The following is a 24,499-nucleotide window of genomic DNA, read 5'->3' as shown; positions in this document are numbered from 1 at the left end:
TGTTAAGATAGCTGAGATGTGCTGTTCACTGTTAAGATAGCTGAGATGTACTGTTCACTGTTAAGATAGCTGAGATGTACTGTTCACTGTTAAGATAGCTGAGATGTACTGTTTACTGTTAAGAAAGCTGAGATGTACTGTTCACTGTTAAGAAAGCTGCGATGTACTGTTCACTGTTAAGAAAGCTGAGATGTACTGTTCACTGTTAAGATAGCTGAGATGTACTGTTCACTGTTAAGAAAGCTGAGATGTACTGTTTACTGTTAAGAAAGCTGAGATGTACTGTTCACTGTTAAGAAAGCTGAGATGTACTGTTCACTGTTAAGAAAGCTGAGATGTACTGTTCACTGTTAAGAAAGCTGAGATGTACTGTTCACTGTTAAGATAGCTGAGATGTACTGTTCACTGTTAAGAAAGCTGAGATGTACTGTTCACTGTTAAGAAAGCCGAGATGTACTGTTCACTGTTAAGAAAGCTGAGATGTACTGTTCACTGTTAAGAAAGCTGAGATGTACTGTTCACTGTTAAGAAAGCTGAGATGTACTGTTCACTGTTAAGAAAGCTGAGATGTACTGTTCACTGTTAAGAAAGCTGAGATGTACTGTTCACTGTTAAGAAAGCTGAGATGTACTGTTCACTGTTAAGAAAGCTGAGATGTACTGTTCACTGTTAAGAAAGCTGAGATGTACTGTTCACTGTTAAGATAGCTGACACCTAGAGACTTGAACTCCTAGAATGATCATTGTTGAACTTAGTCAACAGTTTGAACCAGAACAACAGCGTGCACAACACAGCTGAGTCACTCGCCAGAAAGATTCTAGATCGTCGTCAATGTAGTAACAGCTGAGAGTAACAATACAGTAGGTAGAGTACACACCCATTACTTGTCTCACACCTCACCTGACTCTCCACCTCACTACCCTCACCTATACACACTCAGCTTACCCTTCCAGGTTTGTACGTGACCTGATAAAGCCCACGACATGGGCGAAACATCGTCAGTAAAGGATCGAATTATACTGCATGTTTCTTTTACAAGAAGATTAGTGATGCTGTGAAATGGGTTGGGGAGGCAGTAAAGAGATTAGGAGGCAGTAAAGTGATTAGGGAGCCAGTAAGGTGATTAGGGAAGCAGTAAGGCCAGGCTCATCGGATGCTTGTCTGGCCAACCAGGCTGTTGCTACTGGTGGCCCGCAATACCACATATCCATCACAGCCTGGTTGATCTGTTACCAAAAGCCAGGAAAATGGCAATGAGAATTTTCAAAACGGGAGAAATACTTTCCATGGTGATCACTATTCAGATAACTTGTGCCCTCTCGTGTAGAGTACTGCTTAGTGTTGACGGCTCCGTTCAAGGTAGGAGAGATAACAGCTGGAACAAATGCATAGTGTGTTTACTGTTCTCATGGAGCCTATAAAGCATTTAAACTACAGGGAACGCCTCAGTGAACTGAAAGTAGACTCTTAAGTGAGAAGATGAGACATATATATAATGGTATATACATAGAGGATACTGGAGGACTTGGTCTCTGATATCTTCTTGAAGACTTCTACACTTGTTCCAGCAGTGTTTCTGATACCTTCTTGAAGACTTCTACACTTGTTCCAGCAGTGTTTCTGATATCTTCTTGAAGACTTCTACACTTGTTCCAGCAGTGTTTCTGATATCTTCTTGAAGACTTCTACACTTGTTCCAGCAGTGTTTCTGATATCTTCTTGAAGACTTCTACACTTGTTCCAGCAGTGTTTCTGATATCTTCTTGAAGACTTCTACACTTGTTCCAGCAGTGTTTCTGATATCTTCTTGAAGACTTCTACACTTGTTCCAGCAGTGTTTCTGATATCTTCTTGAAGACTTCTACACTTGTTCCAGCAGTGTTTCTGATATCTTCTTGAAGACTTCTACACTTGTTCCAGCAGTGTTTCTGATATCTTCTTGAAGACTTCTACACTTGTTCCAGCAGTGTTTCTGATATCTTCTTGAAGACTTCTACACTTGTTCCAGCAGTGTTTCTGATATCTTCTTGAAGACTTCTACACTTGTTCCAGCAGTGTTTCTGATATCTTCTTGAAGACTTCTACACTTGTTCCAGCAGTGTTTCTATCTTCTTGAAGACTTCTACACTTGTTCCAGCAGTGTTTCTGATATCTTCTTGAAGACTTCTACACTTGTTCCAGCAGTGTTTCTGATACCTTCTTGAAGACTTCTACACTTGTTCCAGCAGTGTTTCTGATATCTTCTTGAAGACTTCTACACTTGTTCCAGCAGTGTTTCTATCTTCTTGAAGACTTCTACACTTGTTCCAGCAGTGTTTCTGATATCTTCTTGAAGACTTCTACACTTGTTCCAGCAGTGTTTCTGATACCTTCTTGAAGACTTCTACACTTGTTCCAGCAGTGTTTCTGATATCTTCTTGAAGACTTCTACACTTGTTCCAGCAGTGTTTCTGATATCTTCTTGAAGACTTCTACACTTGTTCCAGCAGTGTTTCTGATATCTTCTTGAAGACTTCTACACTTGTTCCAGCAGTGTTTCTGATATCTTCTTGAAGACTTCTACACTTGTTCCAGCAGTGTTTCTGATATCTTCTTGAAGACTTCTACACTTGTTCCAGCAGTGTTTCTGATATCTTCTTGAAGACTTCTACACTTGTTCCAGCAGTGTTTCTGATACCTTCTTGAAGACTTCTACACTTGTTCCAGCAGTGTTTCTGATACCTTCTTGAAGACTTCTACACTTGTTCCAGCAGTGTTTCTGATATCTTCTTGAAGACTTCTACACTTGTTCCAGCAGTGTTTCTGATATCTTCTTGAAGACTTCTACACTTGTTCCAGCAGTGTTTCTGATATCTTCTTGAAGACTTCTACACTTGTTCCAGCAGTGTTTCTGATATCTTCTTGAAGACTTCTACACTTGTTCCAGCAGTGTTTCTGATATCTTCTTGAAGACTTCTACACTTGTTCCAGCAGTTTCTGATATCTTCTTGAAGACTTCTACACTTGTTCCAGCAGTGTTTCTGATATCTTCTGATAAGATGTTGAATAATCTGGGGCCACGGTCGATCAAGAGTCATGGAAAATATCCGAGAGCCGCTTAGTGCAAATACTGTCCATGTCTGAACCATGTATGTCTACCCTTCCTGGGATCAAATATGATGCAACCCCTTGCCACAGGTACTGTGATCCCTAATAGTTCAACGTTTCTCCATAATTTAATAAAATAATCAAAATAATAATAATAATAATAATAATAATAATAATAATAATAATAATAATAATAATAATAATAATAATAATAATAATAATAATAATCTTGCACTTCATGAATACTTGCTTTTCACTCTGATATACCTGAGTACAGTTTCAAGGGTTTTTCTACCCTTCCCCAGGTCAGGATTCCATGTTGACTGCTGGATCAATCAGGCTGTTACTGCTAGTGGTCCGTCAGCCCACAGAGCCATCACAACTTAGCTAACATGACACTAGAGGGCAGTGGTATAGCTTCCACTTGAAAACTTCTGTCTTTATTCTGGGAATTTTTTCTGTTATCAACTGATAGCAGGTTGAAGAGTCTTGGACCAAACATGTTAACACAGCAGTTTATTATACTTATGTCGCCTCTGTTCTTCTCTGAGTTTATTCTATACCTTCTCTCGCATGTCTGACTCCACTAAGTGTGAAGGACCTGCCTAGTATGGACCAACAGGCCTACTGCAGTGTTCCTCCTGTATGTTCTTATGTTCTTAAGTTATCAGGTGAACACACTTGGGACCTGACACTCAAGCGTCTTTATGTATATATTACGTACGTCTGAATTATTCCAGAGTACATTCTATGTTCAGATGTTTTACTGACTATGGCGTCAACATTCTCTGTTTTTCCAGTTCTGGCATCTATCTCCTGTGCAAAAATTGACACAAGTGGAGTGTAATGGTGTCCTTTATTGAATATTTTTCGCCCACACAGTGGGCTTTATCAAGTCACAAACAGATCTGTGTGTGACCTGATAAAACCCACTGTGTGGGCGAAACGTCGTTAATAAAGGATCACATTATACTGCATTTAATTATTTTTTCCATCGTGTCGGTGTTTTATAACACATATCTCCCTCTCTTTCCTGACTTAAAAGTTGTGAACACACACCAGTATTAAAGACGCGAGGCACAAGTGATTTAAGGGGCATCTAAGTTCCCCCGTCTTTTAATAACAAGTTTATTTTTCCGCTATAATCTACCTTGTTTAAAATCACTATCACATTTACTTTGTTTCGTAAGGTGAAGTCTAGGATCTTTCCTTAATTCATGGTAATTCAATGTAAGCAACAGAACAGTGTCGAAAAATTATATACTAGTAGCACTAACAACACACACAAGTGCAACAGCAACACTGTTGTGATCCTGGAATGTTACCTCCTTCGACAGCAACACTGTTGTAATCCTGGAATGTTAGCTCCTTCGACAGCAACACTGTTGTGATCCTGGAATGTTACCTCCTTCGACAGCAACACTGTTGTGATCCTGGAATGTTAGCTCCTTCGACAGCAACACTGTTGTGATCCTGGAATGTTAGCTCCTTCGACAGCAACACTGTTGTGATCCTGGAATGTTACCTCCTTCGACAGCAACACTGTTGTGATCCTGGAATGTTAGCTCCTTCGACAGCAACACTGTTGTGATCCTGGAATGTTACCTCCTTCGACAGCAACATTGTTGTGATCCTGGAATGTTACCTCCTTCGAAAGCAACACTGTTGTGATCCTGGAATGTTAGCTCCTTCGACAGCAACACTGTTATGATCCTGGAATGTTACCTCCTTCGACAGCAACATTGTTGTGATCCTGGAATGTTAGCTCCTTCGACAGCAACACTGTTGTGATCCTGGAATGTTACCTCCTTCGACAGCAACACTGTTGTGATCCTGGAATGTTAGCTCCTTCGACAGCAACACTGTTGTGATCCTGGAATGTTACCTCCTTCGACAGCAACACTGTTGTGATCCTGGAATGTTACCTCCTTCGACAGCAACACTGTTGTGATCCTGGAATGTTAGCTCCTTCGACAGCAACACTGTTGTGATCCTGGAATGTTACCTCCTTCGACAGCAACACTGTTGCGATCCTGGAATGTTAGCTCCTTCGACAGCAACACTGTTGTGATCCTGGAATGTTACCTCCTTCGACAGCAACACTGTTGTGATCCTGGAATGTTAGCTCCTTCGACAGCAACACTGTTGTGATCTTGGAATGTTAGCTCCTTCGACAGCAACACTGTTGTGATCCTGGAATGTTACCTCCTTCGACAGCAACACTGTTGTGATCCTGGAATGTTACCTCCTTCGACAGCAACACTGTTGTGATCCTGGAATGTTAGCTCCTTCGACAGCAACACTGTTGTGATCCTGGAATGTTACCTCCTTCGACAGCAACACTGTTGTGATCCTGGAATGTTACCTCCTTCGACAGCAACACTGTTGTGATCCTGGAATGTTAGCTCCTTCGACAGCAACACTGTTGTGATCCTGGAATGTTACCTCCTTCGACAGCAACACTGTTGTGATCCTGGAATGTTAGCTCCTTCGACAGCAACACTGTTGTGATCCTGGAATGTTAGCTCCTTCGACAGCAACACTGTTGTGATCCTGGAATGTTACCTCCTTCGACAGCAACACTGTTGTGATCCTGGAATGTTACCTCCTTCGACAGCAACACTGTTGTGATCCTGGAATGTTACCTCCTTTGACAGCAACACTGTTGTGATCCTGGAATGTTACCTCCTTCGACAGCAACACTGTTGTGATCCTGGAATGTTACCTCCTTCGACAGCAACACTGTTGTGATCCTGGAATGTTACCTCCTTCGACAGCAACACTGTTGTGATCCTGGAATGTTAGCTCCTTCGACAGCAACACTGTTGTGATCCTGGAATGTTACCTCCTTCGACAGCAACACTGTTGTGATCCTGGAATGTTACCTCCTTCGACAGCAACACTGTTGTGATCCTGGAATGTTACCTTCGACAGCAACACTTCGACAGCAACACTGTTACCTCCTTCGACAGCAACACTGTTGTGATCCTGGAATGTTACCTCCTTCGACAGCAACACTGTTGTGATCCTGGAATGTTAGCTCCTTCGACAGCAACACTGTTGTGATCCTGGAATGTTAGCTCCTTCGACAGCAACATTGTTGTGATCCTGGAATGTTAGCTCCTTCGACAGCAACACTGTTGTGATCCTGGAATGTTACCTCCTTCGACAGCAACACTGTTGTGATCCTGGAATGTTAGCTCCTTCGACAGCAACACTGTTGTGATCCTGGAATGTTACCTCCTTCGACAGCAACACTGTTGTGATCCTGGAATGTTACCTCCTTCGACAGCAACACTGTTGTGATCCTGGAATGTTAGCTCCTTCGACAGCAACACTGTTGTGATCCTGGAATGTTACCTCCTTCGACAGCAACACTGTTGCGATCCTGGAATGTTAGCTCCTTCGACAGCAACACTGTTGTGATCCTGGAATGTTACCTCCTTCGACAGCAACACTGTTGTGATCCTGGAATGTTAGCTCCTTCGACAGCAACACTGTTGTGATCTTGGAATGTTAGCTCCTTCGACAGCAACACTGTTGTGATCCTGGAATGTTACCTCCTTCGACAGCAACACTGTTGTGATCCTGGAATGTTACCTCCTTCGACAGCAACACTGTTGTGATCCTGGAATGTTAGCTCCTTCGACAGCAACACTGTTGTGATCCTGGAATGTTACCTCCTTCGACAGCAACACTGTTGTGATCCTGGAATGTTACCTCCTTCGACAGCAACACTGTTGTGATCCTGGAATGTTACCTCCTTCGACAGCAACACTGTTGTGATCCTGGAATGTTACCTCCTTCGACAGCAACACTGTTGTGATCCTGGAATGTTAGCTCCTTCGACAGCAACACTGTTGTGATCCTGGAATGTTAGCTCCTTCGACAGCAACACTGTTGTGATCCTGGAATGTTACCTCCTTCGACAGCAACACTGTTGTGATCCTGGAATGTTACCTCCTTCGACAGCAACACTGTTGTGATCCTGGAATGTTACCTCCTTCGACAGCAACACTGTTGTGATCCTGGAATGTTACCTCCTTCGACAGCAACACTTTTGTGATCCTGGAATGTTACCTCCTTCGACAGCAACACTGTTGTGATCCTGGAATGTTAGCTCCTTCGACAGCAACACTGTTGTGATCCTGGAATGTTACCTCCTTCGACAGCAACACTGTTGTGATCCTGGAATGTTACCTCCTTCGACAGCAACACTGTTGTGATCCTGGAATGTTAGCTCCTTCGACAGCAACACTGTTGTGATCCTGGAATGTTACCTCCTTCGACAGCAACACTGTTGTGATCCTGGAATGTTACCTCCTTCGACAGCAACACTGTTGTGATCCTGGAATGTTACCTCCTTCGACAGCAACACTGTTGTGATCCTGGAATGTTACCTCCTTCGACAGCACTGCTTCAAAGTCTCGCACATGGGACTTTTTCTCCCCTATTAAATGATAAAGTTTGTCTTGTGCTCCGTTACAGTCTTTATTTCCTCTATTCTTCCATAACAGAGCAACTGAAACTTGTCCACTTGATTTATGTCCGCCTAAAGATTCCGTTGTGTTCGACAGAAGCCACTCCCGCAGATTTTCTGGTGTCATCAACAAAGAATGCTACGGTGTTCTGATTTATGTCCATATTAATGTCGGATATAAGAATGAGAAACAGAAGTGGGGCGAGTACTGTGCCTTGAGGAACACAACTTTTCACTGTGGCAGCCTCCGACTTCACTCTGATTACCACTACTCTCTGGGTTCTATTTGTTAAAAAGCTCAATAGCCTTCCGGCCACTTTTCCATTTGCAACTTTTGTACACATTTTGTGCACAATTACACCATGGCCGCACGTGTCGAATGCTTTTGGAAACTCAGTGTACACTACATTATCAATTTTCTTGTCTTCCAGATTATCCAGGACTGAAATTTTGAAAAACCCTAAATCCAGGCTACCCTGTATTGCGCAGTAATTGTGATTCCAGGTGATTGGCAATGTTGCTTCTTACAACCCATTCAAAGATACTGATAACATGTGAAGTTAGCTCTATTGGTCTATTGTTTTTAGCAATTACTGCCACCTTTGTGAAGTGGGGCAATATCAGTGGTTTTCAATAACTGTGGGACGACACTTGTCTAGGCTCCATCACAATACACTAAAGGCCCAAGATAGTGGTTTCTAACAACTTTTTATGAATATGTAATTCCAGTAGTCCGGTCCTGGAGCAGAGTGCTTGGACATCCTGTCGATGGCTTCTTCGAAGTCAACTGGAGAGAGTAATACATCACAAAATGTGGAGATGATGGCAGTGTTTTGAAACCTTACTCATAAGCTCATTTAGGTCTTCCATCTGTAGACTGTGATGAATGGTTTTGAAAACCGACAAGTTGAAGAATTGAGACACTTATGCAACACATGGGTTGCATAAGTGTCTCAATTCTTCATCTGTAGACTGATGACTGGTTCACTGAACAGAGTCGTGTTGTAACTTTTTTCTTTCATTCATTTCCTTACTGTCATCAGTGTATAAGTTCCATCTTTCAGTAAAAATCCTGCACTGGTTGTGGTTTTCTCCCCGGATTTTTAGCAAAAGTATTTGGGATTTCTTTTAATATCATTCACGGCTCTTTGCTCCTCCGGTCTCTCCTGGACTCTATGACGCAATCACTGTGTGCTCTATCTGCTCCATTTCTCTAACCACAGTTTTGCCTTTGTGCTTCAGAGTCTGCTACTTTTAAGATTTGTTATTCATTCTCTGTGCCAAAAGAGGGATCGCCAGTCTTCCCCTCCACTCTCTCTCTCTCTCTCTCATTTGCATCTTCTCTGCCATAAAAATGTGACCAGGAGCATACTTCAAGGGCCCAAGAGCTGATCCTCCCCAAGAACTGGTTTACATCTTGGGTGGTAAAGTCATCATGCCAAAGGATCTCTCTGGCATGATGACTGTCTTCCATGTCTCTCATTCCAGTATGTTGCTTATGGCAGTGTGCAGATTTGGGACCAGACCCTCAAGCACCTTCCACGTATATATTACCATGTATCTCTTACCTGCTCCATCGAGTACATATTTAGAACTCTGATGCGTTCCCAGTAATTTAAATGCTCTATTGGCTCTTTAAATGTTCACCGTATCTGTTCCAGCTCTGATATTTCTCCTGGTCTGAAAGAGGCCATTAACACTGAACGGTACTTTAAACAAGAGAGCACAGGATCACAACAATGGCACTAGCTCCCCGGTTTTAAAATTTTTCATTATCCACTCCGCCCTTTTCATGACTTTCGTGATATTTGACCTACCGTGTTCTTCGAAAGAAAGGTCAACTGACATTACTACACCCAGATCTTCCGCAAGTTCCTTTCACTTTATTTGATAATACAGTCTCTCCCCTGAGTTCTTCATTCTTTCCACATCTAAGAAGTTGGAATTTGTCACTACTGGAACACTGTTTATAGCGTCCTGCAATTTGTTTCCGTGTCTCTTACCGAGGTGATTTTCTTTCTATTTTGGTATCATCTGCAAAAGATACGAAACTGAGACGAGTGGTTTTGTCTACAATATAGATAAGAAAGAGTAATGGTGTCAGGACAGTGCCTTGGGGTACTCAGCTTTTTACTTTGCTAATGTTGAATTTTTACTCTCTTAACTACTACTCTCTGTACTATTTGCCAAAAAAAAAAAAAGTCGAAAATTAATTTGTTTACTCCCCCGTTGTACCTAAAGCTCAAAAACTGAGCGTAATCACCTCATGATCGCATCTATCAAACTACTTTACGAAATCCATGTATATCTCATCTACGATTTGGTTGGGTTCCAACGCCTCGGTAAATTTGTCATAGTGGTTAAGCAACTGTGACAGGAATGATCTTCCCACATTAATACCATGTTGGTTGTGTTGTGTACGTTATGCTCTTCCATAAACTTTGTAATTTGATGACTCATTACCCTTTACTTTATATATACCTTTGATGACTTCCCAGTTTTTCTACACCCGGAGCCTGGCCAAGGACCAGGCTTGTCTGGTGCTACCCTGGTCAACCAGGCTGTTGCTGTTGGTGGCCCGTTGCCACCAGCAGCAGTTTATATCCGACTCTACTGGCTCCATTATGTAAAGCAGCCACGTATGTCTACACTTTTAAAGGTCTCTGATTCTTCATCTAAACTTAAGGTCTTTCGGTCTGGAGTTTTACGACACTCTGACCGCAGGTTCAAGCCCCACTCGTGGTATCTGGAGTTTATCTGGAGAGAGTTCCGGGGGTCAACGCCCCCGCGGCCCGGTCTGTGACCAGGCCTCCTTAGGTCAGTGTCCCAGGATGCGACCCACACCAGTCGACTAACACCCAGGTACCCATTTTACTGATGGGGAACATAGACAACAGGTTGAAAGAAACACGTCCAATGTTTCTACTCTGGCTGGGAATCGAACCCAGGCCCTCGCCGTGTGAAGCGAGAGCGTTAACCACCAGAACAAAAAGGATCACTGCAGCAGACCTACTGGCCAATATCTGACAGGTCCTTGTCAAACCCAAACATAAGAAAGAAGGATCACTGCAGAAGACCTACTGGTCAATATTTAACAGGTCCCTATCAAACCCAAACCTCCTTGTTCATAAACAGAGGGTTCCAGGAACCCTGGCCAGGTGCTACCTAAGTGGACCTATATCTCAAAGTTATCACTCTGATGCAGTCGATAACATTAAGTAGCATTATATTATTCACGGGAAGCCCTAAACCCGTAGGAGTCAAACAGTAGGTAGTGTAAGCATCGTAGGCAGGTAGGGTCCGGGAGGTAATCAAGCTTAATGTAAGGGGAGAGCAGTTTCAATGCCTTTGATCAAGAGCCTTTCACAGAGTGTATATACCCTGAAGAGTGTGGGAGGAGTGTACTGACCTGCTGTAGTAACTGGTACTCTACTAACATCCTAATGTAGTAACTGGTACTCTACTAACATCCTAATGTAGTAACTGGTACTCTACTAACATCCTAATGTAGTATCTGGTAGTCTACTAACATCCTAATGTAGTAACTGGTAGTCTACTAACATCTCCTCAGTAACTGCACTAACATCCTCCTGTAACTGGTAGTTTACTAACATCCTCCTGCAGTAACTGGTAGTCTACTACTAACTGGTAGTCTCCTCCTGCAGTAACTGGTAGTCTACTAACATCCTCCTGCAGTAACTGGTAGTCTACTAACATCCTCCTGCAGTAACTGGTAGTTTACTAACATCCTCCTGCAGTAACTGGTAGTCTACTAACATCCTCCTGCAGTAACTGGTAGTCTACTAACATCCTCCTGCAGTAACTGGTAGTCTACTAACCTCCTCCTGCAGTAACTGGTAGTCTACTAACATCCTCCTGCAGTAACTGGTAGTCTACTAACATCCTCCTGCAGTAACTGGTAGTCTACTAACATCCTCCTGCAGTAACTGGTAGTCTACTAACATCCTCCTGCAGTAACTGGTAGTCTACTAACATCCTCCTGCAGTAACTGGTAGTCTACTAACATCCTCCTGCAGTAACTGGTAGTCTACTAACATCCTCCTGCAGTAACTGGTAGTCTACTAACATCCTCCTGCAGTAACTGGTAGTCTACTAACATCCTCCTGCAGTAACTGGTAGTCTACTAACATCCTCCTGCAGTAACTGGTAGTCTACTAACCCTCCTGCAGTAACTGGTAGTCTACTAACATCCTCCTGCAGTAACTGGTAGTCTACTAACATCCTCCTGCAGTAACTGGTAGTCTACTAACATCCTCCTGCAGTAACTGGTAGTCTACTAACATCCTCCTGCAGTAACTGGTAGTCTACTAACATCCTCCTGCAGTAACTGGTAGTCTACTAACATCCTCCTGCAGTAACTGGTAGTCTACTAACCTGGTAGTCCTCCTGCAGTAACTGGTAGTCTACTAACATCCTCCTGCAGTAACTGGTAGTCTACTAACATCCTCCTGCAGTAACTGGTAGTCTACTAACATCCTCCTGCAGTAACTGGTAGTCTACTAACATCCTCCTGCAGTAACTGGTAGTCTACTAACATCCTACTAACTGCAGTAACTGGTAGTCTACTAACATCCTCCTGCAGTAACTGGTAGTCTACTAACATCCTCCTGCAGTAACTGGTAGTCTACTAACATCCTCCTGCAGTAACTGGTAGTCTACTAACATCCTCCTGCAGTAACTGGTAGTCTACTAACATCCTCCTGCAGTAACTGGTAGTCTACTAACATCCTCCTGCAGTAACTGGTAGTCTACTAACATCCTCCTGCAGTAACTGGTAGTCTACTAACATCCTCCTGCAGTAACTGGTAGTCTACTAACATCCTCCTGCAGTAACTGGTAGTCTACTAACATCCTCCTGCAGTAACTGGTAGTCTACTAACATCCTCCTGCAGTAACTGGTAGTCTACTAACATCCTCCTGCAGTAACTGGTAGTCTACTAACATCCTCCTGCAGTAACTGGTAGTCTACTAACAGTCCTCTAACATCCTCCTGCAGTAACTGGTAGTCTACTAACATCCTCCTGCAGTAACTGGTAGTCTACTAACATCCTCCTGCAGTAACTGGTAGTCTACTAACATCCTCCTGCAGTAACTGGTAGTCTACTAACATCCTCCTGCAGTAACTGGTAGTCTACTAACATCCTCCTGCAGTAACTGGTAGTCTACTAACCTCCTCCTGCAGTAACTGGTAGTCTACTAACCTCCTCCTGCAGTAACTGGTAGTCTACTAACATCCTCCTGCAGTAACTGGTAGTCTACTAACATCCTCCTGCAGTAACTGGTAGTCTACTAACCTCCTCCTGCAGTAACTGGTAGTCTACTAACATCCTCCTGCAGTAACTGGTAGTCTACTAACATCCTCCTGCAGTAACTGGTAGTCTACTAACATCCTCCTGCAGTAACTGGTAGTCTACTAACATCCTCCTGCAGTAACTGGTAGTCTACTAACATCCTCCTGCAGTAACTGGTAGTCTACTAACATCCTCCTGCAGTAACTGGTAGTCTACTAACATCCTCCTGCAGTAACTGGTACTTTACTAACATCCTCCTGCAGTAACTGCAGTAACTGGTAGTCTACTAACATCCTCCTGCAGTAACTGGTAGTCTACTAACATCCTCCTGCAGTAACTCGCAGTCTACTAACATCCTCCTGCAGTAACTGGTAGTCTACTAACATCCTCCTGCAGTAACTGGTAGTCTACTAACATCCTCCTGCAGTAACTGGTAGTCTACTAACATCCTCCTGCAGTAACTGGTAGTCTACTAACATCCTCCTGCAGTAACTGGTAGTCTACTAACATCCTCCTGCAGTAACTGGTAGTCTACTAACATCCTCCTGCAGTAACTGGTAGTCTACTAACATCCTCCTGCAGTAACTGGTAGTCTACTAACATCCTCCTGCAGTAACTGGTAGTCTACTAACATCCTCCTGCAGTAACTGGTAGTCTACTAACATCCTCCTGCAGTAACTGGTAGTCTACTAACATCCTCCTGCAGTAACTGGTAGTCTACTAACATCCTCCTGCAGTAACTGGTAGTCTACTAACATCCTCCTGCAGTAACTGGTAGTCTACTAACATCCTCCTGCAGTAACTGGTAGTTTACTAACATCCTCCTGCAGTAACTGGTAGTCTACTAACATCCTCCTGCAGTAACTGGTACTAACCTCCTCGTCTAACATCCTCCTGCAGTTGAGAGTAAGACTTGTAACACATCCTCCTGCAGTAACTGGTAGTCTACTAACATCCTCCTGCAGTAACTGGTAGTCTACTAACATCCTCCTGCAGTAACTGGTAGTCTACTAACATCCTCCTGCAGTAACTGGTAGTCTACTAACATCCTCCTGCAGTAACTGGTAGTCTACTAACATCCTCCTGCAGTAACTGGTAGTCTACTAACATCCTCCTGCAGTAACTGGTAGTCTACTAACATCCTCCTGCAGTAACTGGTAGTCTACTAACATCCTCCTGCAGTAACTGGTAGTCTACTAACATCCTCCTGCAGTAACTGGTAGTCTACTAACATCCTCCTGCAGTAACTGGTAGTCTACTAACATCCTCCTGCAGTAACTGGTAGTCTACTAACATCCTCCTGCAGTAACTGGTAGTCTACTAACATCCTCCTGCAGTAACTGGTAGTCTACTAACATCCTCCTGCAGTAACTGGTAGTCTACTAACATCCTCCTGCAGTAACTGGTAGTCTACTAACATCCTCCTGCAGTAACTGGTAGTCTACTAACATCCTCCTGCAGTAACTGGTAGTCTACTAACATCCTCCTGCAGTAACTGGTAGTCTACTAACATCCTCCTGCAGTAACTGGTAGTCTACTAACATCCTCCTGCAGTAACTCTAACATCCTCCTGCAGTAACTGGTAGTCTACTAACCTCCTCCTGCAGTAACTGGTAGTCTACTAACATCCTCCTGCAGTAACTGGTAGTCTACTAACATCCTCCTGCAGTAACTGGTAGTCTACTAACATCCTCCTGCAGTAACTGGTACTAGTAACTGGTACATCCTCCTGCAGTAACTGGTAGTCTACTAACATCCTCCTGCAGTAACTGGTAGTCTACTAACATCCTCCTGCAGTAACTGGTAGTCTACTAACATCCTCCTGCAGTAACTGGTAGTCTACTAACATCCTCCTGCAGTAACTGGTAGTCTACTAACATCCTCCTGCAGTAACTGGTAGTCTACTAACCTACTAACATCCTCCTGCAGTAACTGGTAGTCTACTAACCTCCTCCTGCAGTAACTGGTAGTCTACTAACATCCTCCTGCAGTAACTGGTACTAACCTCCTCCTGTCTGGTAGTCTACTAACATCCTCCTGCAGTAACTGCACTAACATCCTCCTGCAGTAACTGGTAGTCTACTAACATCCTCCTGCAGTAACTGGTAGTCTACTAACATCCTCCTGCAGTAACTGGTAGTCTACTAACATCCTCCTGCAGTAACTGGTAGTCTACTAACATCCTCCTGCAGTAACTGGTAGTCTACTAACATCCTCCTGCAGTAACTGGTAGTCTACTAACATCCTCCTGCAGTAACTGGTAGTCTACTAACATCCTCCTGCAGTAACTGGTAGTCTACTAACATCCTCCTGCAGTAACTGGTAGTCTACTAACATCCTCCTGCAGTAACTGGTAGTCTACTAACATCCTCCTGCAGTAACTGGTAGTCTACTAACATCCTCCTGCAGTAACTGGTAGTCTACTAACATCCTCCTGCAGTAACTGGTAGTCTACTAACATCCTCCTGCAGTAACTGGTAGTCTACTAACATCCTCCTGCAGTAACTGGTAGTCTACTAACATCCTCCTGCAGTAACTGGTAGTCTACTAACATCCTCCTGCAGTAACTGGTAGTTTACTAACATCCTCCTGCAGTAACTGGTAGTCTACTAACATCCTCCTGCAGTAACTGGTAGTCTACTAACATCCTCCTGCAGTAACTGGTAGTCTACTAACATCCTCCTGCAGTAACTGGTAGTCTACTAACATCCTCCTGCAGTAACTGGTAGTCTAACATCCTCCTGCAGTAACTGGTAGTCTACTAACATCCTCCTGCAGTAACTGGTAGTCTACTAACATCCTCCTGCAGTAACTGGTAGTCTACTAACATCCTCCTGCAGTAACTGGTAGTCTACTAACATCCTCCTGCAGTAACTGGTACTCTACTAACATCCTCCTGCAGTAACTGGTAGTCTACTAACATCCTCCTGCAGTAACTGGTAGTCTACTAACCTCCTCCTACAGTAACTGGTAGTCTACTAACCTCCTCGTAGTTGACTAACATCCTCCTGCAGTAACTGGTAGTCTACTAACCTCCTCCTGCAGTAACTGGTAGTCTACTAACATCCTCCTGCAGTAACTGGTAGTCTACTAACCTCCTCCTGCAGTAACTGGTAGTCTACTAACATCCTCCTGCAGTAACTGGTAGTCTACTAACATCCTCCTGCAGTAACTGGTAGTCTACTAACATCCTCCTGCAGTAACTGGTAGTCTACTAACATCCTCCTGCAGTAACTGGTAGTCTACTAACATCCTCCTGCAGTAACTGGTAGTCTACTAACATCCTCCTGCAGTAACTGGTAGTCTACTAACATCCTCCTGCAGTAACTGGCAGTCTACTAACATCCTCCTGCAGTAACTGGTAGTCTACTAACCTCCTCGTAGTTTACTAACATCCTCCTGCAGTTGAGAGTAAGACACACAACTTGTAACACATCCTCCTGCAGTAACTGGTAGTCTACTAACATCCTCCTGCAGTAACTGGTAGTCTACTAACATCCTCCTGCAGTAACTGGTAGTCTACTAACATCCTCCTGCAGTAACTGGTAGTCTACTAACATCCTCCTGCAGTAACTGGTAGTCTACTAACATCCTCCTGCAGTAACTGGTAGTCTACTAACATCCTCCAGCAGTAACTGGTAGTCTACTAACCTCCTCCTGCAGTAACTGGTAGTCTACTAACCTCCTGCAGTAACTGGTAGTCTACTGACCTCCTCCTGCAGTAACTGGTAGTCTACTAACATCTTCCTGCAGTAACTGGTAGTCTACTAACATCCTCCTGCAGTAACTGGTAGTCTACTAACCTCCTCCTGCAGTAACTGGTAGTCTACTAACATCCTCCTGCAGTAACTGGTAGTCTACTAACATCCTCCTGCAGTAACTGGTAGTCTACTAACATCCTCCTGCAGTAACTGGTAGTCTACTAACCTCCTCCTGCAGTAACTGGTAGTCTACTAACATCCTCCTGCAATAAATGGTAGTCTACTAACATCCTCCTGCAGTAACTGGTAGTCTACTAACCTCCTCCTGCAGTAACTGGTAGTCTACTAACATCCTCCTGCAGTAACTGGTAGTCTACTAACCTCCTCCTGCAGTAACTGGTAGTCTACTAACATCCTCCTGCAGTAACTGGTAGTCTACTAACCTCCTCGTAGTTGACTAACATCCTCCTGCAGTAACTGGTAGTCTACTAACCTCCTCCTGCAGTAACTGGTAGTCTACTAACCTCCTCCTGCAGTAACTGGTAGTCTACTAACCTCCTCCTGCAGTAACTGGTAGTCTACTAACATCCTCCTGCAGTAACTGGTAGTCTACTAACATCCTCCTGCAGTAACTGGTAGTCTACTAACATCCTCCTGCAGTAACTGGTAGTCTACTAACATCCTCCTGCAGTAACTGGTAGTCTACTAACATCCTCCTGCAGTAACTGGTAGTCTACTAACATCCTCCTGCAGTAACTGGTAGTCTACTAACGTCCTCCTGCAGTAACTGGTAGTCTACTAACCTCCTCCTGCAGTAACTGGTAGTCTACTAACATCCTCCTGCAATAACTGGTAGTCTACTAACATCCTCCTGCAGTAACTGGTAGTCTACTAACCTCCTCCTGCAGTAACTGGTAGTCTACTAACATCCTCCTGCAGTAACTGGTAGTCTACTACATCCTCCTGCAGTAACTGGTAGTCTACTAACATCCTCCTGCAGTAACTGGTAGTCTACTAACATCCTCCTGCAGTAACTGGTAGTCTACTAACATCCTCCTGCAGTAACTGGTAGTCTACTAACATCCTCCTGCAGTAACTGGTAGTCTACTAACATCCTCCTGCAGTAACTGGTAGTCTACTAACATCCTCCTGCAGTAACTGGTAGTCTACTAACATCCTCCTGCAGTAACTGGTAGTCTACTAACATCCTCCTGCAGTAACTGGTAGTCTACTAACCTCCTCCTGCAGTAACTGGTAGTCTACTAACATCCTCCTGCAGTAACTGGTAGTCTACTAACATCCTCCTGCAGTAACTGGTAGTCTACTAACATCCTCCTGCAATAACTGGTAGTCTACTAACATCCTCCTGCAATAACTGGTAGTCTACTAACATCCTCCTGCAGTAACTGGTAGTCTACTAACCTCCTCCTGCAATAACTGGTAGTCTACTAACATCCTCCTGCAGTAACTGGTAGTCTACTAACCTCCTCCTGCAGTAACTGGTAGTCTACTAACCTCCTCCTGCAATAACTGGTAGTCTACTAACCTCCTCCTGCAGTAACTGGTCGAACACCGCCGTCATGTTGGTCTGGTAGTTGTTCCAACGCAAACAGAAGTGGTCGGCGGCGGCAGCGGCCACGGCGGCGGCCCCGCCACCGCCGCCTCCTGCCGCAGGCGGCGTCCCCGACATTACCAACTGTAACAAGAAAGAAGCAACCCAGTTAATACTTATCAAAATAACTCATTATAAGTCAGTTACATTACTAAGTTATTATTATTATTATTAAGCTCAATAACATTACATGATTCACTCACGTTACAAGTCAATAACATTACAAGATTCACTCATGTTACAAGTCAATAACATTACAAGATTCACTCATGTTACAAGTCAATAACATTACAAGATTCACTCACGTTACAAGTCAATAACACTACAAGATTCACTCACGTTACAAGTCAATAACATTACAAGATTCACTCACGTTACAAGTCAATAACATTACAAGATTCACTCACGTTACAAGTCAATAACACTACAAGATTCACTCACGTTACAAGTCAATAACATTTCAAGATTCACTTACGTTACAAGTCAATAACATTACAAGATTCACTCACTTTACAAGTCAATAACACTACAAGATTCACTCATGTTACAAGTCAATAACATTACAACCTGCACTCGTGTTACAAGTCAATAACATTACAAGATTCACTCACGTTACAGGTCAATAACACTACAAGATTCACTCACGTTACAAGTCAATAACATTACAAGATTCACTCACGTTACAAGTCATTCACTCACGTTACAAGTCAATAACATTACAAGATTCACTCACGTTACAAGTCAATAACACTACAAGATTCACTCATGTTACAAGTCAATAACATTACAAGATTCACTCACGTTACAAGTCAATAACATTACAAGATTCACTCACGTTACAAGTCAATAACACTACAAGATTCACTCATGTTACAAGTCAATAACATTACAACCTGCACTCGTGTTACAAGTCAATAACATTACAAGATTCACTCATGTTACAAGTCAATAACATTACAAGATTCACTCACGTTACAAGTCAATAACATTACAAGATTCACTCATGTTACAAGTCAATAACATTACAAGATTCACTCATGTTACAAGTCAATAACATTACAAGCTTCACTCATGTTACAAGTCAATAACATTACAAGCTTCACTCATGTTACAAGTCAATAACATTACAAGATTCACTCATGTTACAAGTCAATAACATTACAAGATTCACTCACGTTACAAGTCAATAACATTACAAGATTCACTCACGTTACAAGTCAATAACATTACAAGATTCACTCACGTTACAAGTCAATAACATTACAAGCTTCACTCACGTTACAAGTCAATAACATTACAAGATTCACTCACGTTACAAGTCAATAACATTACAAGATTCACTCACGTTACAAGTCAATAACATTACAAGCTTCACTCACGTTACAAGTCAATAACATTACAAGATTCACTCATGTTACAAGTCAATAACATTACAAGATTCACTCATGTTACAAGTCAATAACATTACAAGCTAGTGAGTTTGACTCACAATTCATTAGCGTAATGTAACTCATCCTCTCTCACGCATAGTTTGTAACGAACAACTGTTGGCTACACCTCTTAACACTGTTGTCTACACCTCTCAACACTGCTGGCTACACCTCTTAACACTGTTGTCTACACCTCTCAACACTGCTGGCTACACCTCTCAACACTGTTGTCTACACCTCTCAACACTGTTGTCTACACCTCTCAACACTGTTGTCTACACCTCTCAACACTGTTGTCTACACCTCTCAACACTGTTGTCTACACCTCTCAACACTGTTGTCTACACCTCTCAACACTGTTGTCTACACCTCTCAACACTGTTGTCTACACCTCTCAACACTGTTGTCTACACCTGTTGCTCAACACTGTTGTCTACACCTCTCAACACTGTTGCCTACACCTCTCAACACTGTTGTCTACACCTCTCAACACTGTTGTCTACACCTCTCAACACTGTTGTCTACACCTCTCAACACTGTTGTCTACACCTCTCAACACTGTTGTCTACACCTCTCAACACTGTTGTCTACACCTCTCAACACTGTTGTCTACACCTCTCAACACTGTTGTCTACACCTCTCAACACTGTTGTCTACACCTCTCAACACTGTTGTCTACACCTCTCAACACTGTTGTCTACACCTCTCAACACTGTTGTCTACACCTCTCAACACTGTTGTCTACACCTCTCAACACTGTTGCCTACACCTCTCAACACTGTTGTCTACACCTCTCAACACTGTTGTCTACACCTCTCAACACTGTTGCCTGCACCTCTCAACACTGTTGTCTACACCTCTCAACACTGTTGCCTGCACCTCTCAACACTGTTGTCTACACCTCTCAACACTGTTGTCTACACCTCTCAACACTGTTGTCTACACCTCTCAACACTGTTGTCTACACCTCTCAACACTGTTGTCTACACCTCTCAACACTGTTGTCTACACCTCTCAACACTGTTGCCTACACCTCTCAACACTGTTGCCTACACCTCTCAACACTGTTGGCTACACCTCTCAACACTGTTGTCTACACCTCTCAACACTGTTGTCTACACCTCTCAACACTGTTGTCTACACCTCTCAACACTGTTGCCTACACCTCTCAACACTGTTGTCTACACCTCTCAACACTGTTGCCTGCACCTCTCAACACTGTTGCCTGCACCTCTCAACACTGTTGTCTACACCTCTCAACACTGTTGTCTACACCTCTCAACACTGTTGTCTACACCTCTCAACACTGTTGCCTACACCTCTCAACACTGTTGTCTACACCTCTCAACACTGTTGTCTACACCTCTCAACACTGTTGTCTACACCTCTCAACACTGTTGTCTACACCTCTCAACACTGTTGTCTACACCTCTCAACACTGTTGTCTACACCTCTCAACACTGTTGTCTACACCTCTCAACACTGTTGCCTACACCTCTCAACACTGTCTACACCTCTCAACACTGTTGTCTACACCTCTCAACACTGTTGTCTACACCTCTCAACACTGTTGTCTAAACCTCTCAACACTGTTGTCTACACCTCTCAACACTGTTGTCTACACCTCTCAACACTGTTGCCTACACCTCTCAACACTGTTGCCTACACCTCTCAACACTGTTGTCTACACCTCTCAACACTGTTGCCTGCACTTCTCAACACTGTTGTCTACACCTCTCAACACTGTTGCCTGCCCTTCTCAACACTGTTGTCTACACCTCTCAACACTGTTGCCTGCACCTCTCAACACTGTTGTCTACACCTCTCAACACTGTTGCCTGCACCTCTCAACACTGTTGCCTGCACCTCTCAACACTGTTGTCTACACCTCTCAACACTGTTGTCTACACCTCTCAACACTGTTGCCTGCACCTCTCAACACTGTTGCCTACACCTCTTAACACTGTTGCCTACACCTCTCAACACTGTTGTCTACACCTCTCAACACTGTTGTCTACACCTCTCAACACTGTTGTCTACACCTCTCAACACTGTTGTCTACACCTCTCAACACTGTTGTCTACACCTCTCAACACTGTTGCCTACACCTCTCAACACTGTTGTCTACACCTCTCAACACTGTTGTCTACACCTCTCAACACTGTTGTCTACACCTCTCAACACTGTTGCCTATACCTCTCAACACTGTTGTCTACACCTCTCAACACTGTTGTCTACACCTCTCAACACTGTTGCCTACACCTCTCAACACTGTTGTCTACACCTCTCAACACTGTTGCCTGCACCTCTCAACACTGTTGCCTGCACCTCTCAACACTGTTGCCTGCACCTCTCAACACTGTTGCCTGCACCTCTCAACACTGTTGCCTGCACCTCTCAACACTGTTGCCTGCACCTCTCAACACTGTTGCCTGCACCTCTCAACACTGTTGTCTACACCTCTCAACACTGTTGCCTGCACTCTACGAGACGCTACGCTGCCGTTTATATAATTTACTGTTAACTTAACCTAACTCACACTAAAATAACTCAGGGAATTTATATAAATTATTGCAATAATCTTAGTTAATATTATATCACTTGTTTGATGTCCTTTCTAAAGATCATTATTTTTATTTTTATTATTGGGTAAAAAGATACATGTGCTTCTGATGCGGCATTTGATTGTGGCAACGTTTCGCTCTCCATGTAACGTCTTGACAAAGCTCCTGAAGCGAGAAACGTTGCCACAATAAAATATTACGTTAGTTACTCTTGTGTTCTTTTATTTAACATATTGTGGGTAATTCTACCAACATTATTACGATTATTATTATTATTATTATTATTATTATTATTATTATTATTATTATTATTATTATTATTATTATTAAGTTCAGTAATGGAGGGGTTGCCCAGGCACAGTGGAATTCTAATATCAATACTCAGAGACCCGACAGCCCCTCAGTTCGAATCCTAGAATGACAGTACACAAATAACCCACACATGGGAGAAAGAGAAAAAAAACCATACCACGGGTGGGGTTAGAACCCGCGATCATCCAGACCGACGCGTCCGCCACTGGACCAGAATAAGATTCATCCAACTAGGTATATATCTGCACCATAGGAAGGCGAGTCATATGAGAGAGAAGAGCTTATAACGACGTTTCGGTCCGACTTGGACCATTTACAAGTCACAATAACACACGAAGGTGTGGGAGCCAGTATATACAGGAGAGGGGGACAGGAACGGAACAAAGAGACGAAGAAGGAAGTGGAGAAGTGGTAGAGATAATTCTCTAGACTGACAGTTGTTAGTCTCTTACTAGGGTTTGAAGTTAGTTATCAAGAATACCCGCAAAATACTAAATGGTTATAACTATGAACATAATTTTTAAAAGGGTAGAGGGGTAAGCCAGCGGAAGGCCTCGGTCAGATGACCAAAAGCTCCAGCTGTGGGTCATCATCTAAGACCCGCGTCGGGAAACACTTGTCCTGTTTCTTGACGAGCCTTACCTAACCTTACCTAATAATACCTGTATCCTATAGAGTCTAGAACTTACAAAAAGACTGCTTTGCAAATGTCTATCGTAATAAGATACAGATTTTCGGAAGTATGTCGCTAGTACTGAGACGGGTGGGAATTAACTTAAACTGTTATAAGTCTTACAAAGGTGAACGTTGCATGCGAGAAGGCTCTATTTTTTGACTGGTTTTCTTGGGTTGTCCCAACTCTGACAGCACAGCACTTACTGACCAACATACAGATTGACAGTATAATAATTAATGTGACAGTATGATAACATTACAGTATAATAACCTGTGACAGTATAATAACACTATGATGGACAGTATAATAACCTATATGATATGTCGATATATTTTATTAATGAAAATAAGATATCAGATATATTAAGAAAATTTCCTAAATTTGCTTGTATCAGATAAGTGAACTGTAGATATAAATCCAGATGTTCTCCTGTTAACCCTTTTGAGGCCTAGTTCCTAGGCCTATTGTGTATCTGTAAGTTCTTGCACTACCATCCACAGGATGGATATGAGGTACACAATAAACTAGTCACTACCATCCACAGGATGGATATGAGGTACACAAACTAGCCACCACCATCCACAGGATGGATATGAGGTGCATAATAAACTAGCCACTGCCATCCACAGGATGGATATGAGGTGCACAATAAACTAGCCACTACCATCCACAGGATGGATATGAGGTGCACAATAAACTAGCCACTACCATCCACAGGATGGATATGAGGTACACAATAAACTAGCCACTACCATCCACAGGATGGATATGAGGTACACAATAAACTAGCCACTACCATCCACAGGATGGATATGAGGTACACAATAAACTAGCCACTACCATCCACAGGATGAATATGAGGTACACAATAAACTAGCCACTACCATCCACAGGATGGATATGAGGTACACAATAAACTAGCCACTACCATCCACAGGATGGATATGAGGTACACAATAAACTAGCCACTACCATCCACAGGATGGATATGAGGTACACAATAAACTAGCCACTACCATCCACTGGGATACACAATAAACTAGCCACTACCATCCACAGGATGGATATGAGGTACACAATAAACTAGCCACTACCCTCCACAGGATGGATATGAGGTACACAATAAACTAGCCACTACCATCCACAGGATGGATATGAGGTACACAATAAACTAGCCACTACCATCCACAGGATGGATATGAGGTACACAATAAACTAGCCACTACCATCCACAGGATGGATATGAGGTACACAATGAACTAGCCACTACCATCCACAGGATGGATATGAGGTACACAATAAACTAGCCACTACCATCCACAGGA

At 43.1% G+C, this 24,499-nt stretch overlaps 1 protein-coding gene across 4 annotated transcripts in view; it reads right to left on the bottom strand.

The window, feature by feature from the left end:
* The window catches only part of LOC128703294 (protein bric-a-brac 1), a 379,783-nt gene that overhangs the window by 249,310 nt on the left and 105,974 nt on the right, over positions 1-24,499 (bottom strand). For all 4 annotated transcript variants that reach the window (XM_070103316.1, XM_070103315.1, XM_070103318.1 and 1 more), the window contains exon 2: positions 18,127-18,276. In XM_070103316.1, the coding sequence (XP_069959417.1) occupies positions 18,127-18,270 (144 nt within the window). In that variant the 5' untranslated portion in view covers positions 18,271-18,276. The remainder of the gene's footprint in view (positions 1-18,126; positions 18,277-24,499) is intronic.

This window comes from Cherax quadricarinatus, chromosome 85 (assembly GCF_038502225.1).
Source record: "Cherax quadricarinatus isolate ZL_2023a chromosome 85, ASM3850222v1, whole genome shotgun sequence".
NCBI classification, from domain to species: domain Eukaryota; kingdom Metazoa; phylum Arthropoda; class Malacostraca; order Decapoda; family Parastacidae; genus Cherax; species Cherax quadricarinatus.
Note: the sequence above shows the minus strand (reverse complement) of the source record. Positions and strands in the feature narration are given on the sequence as shown.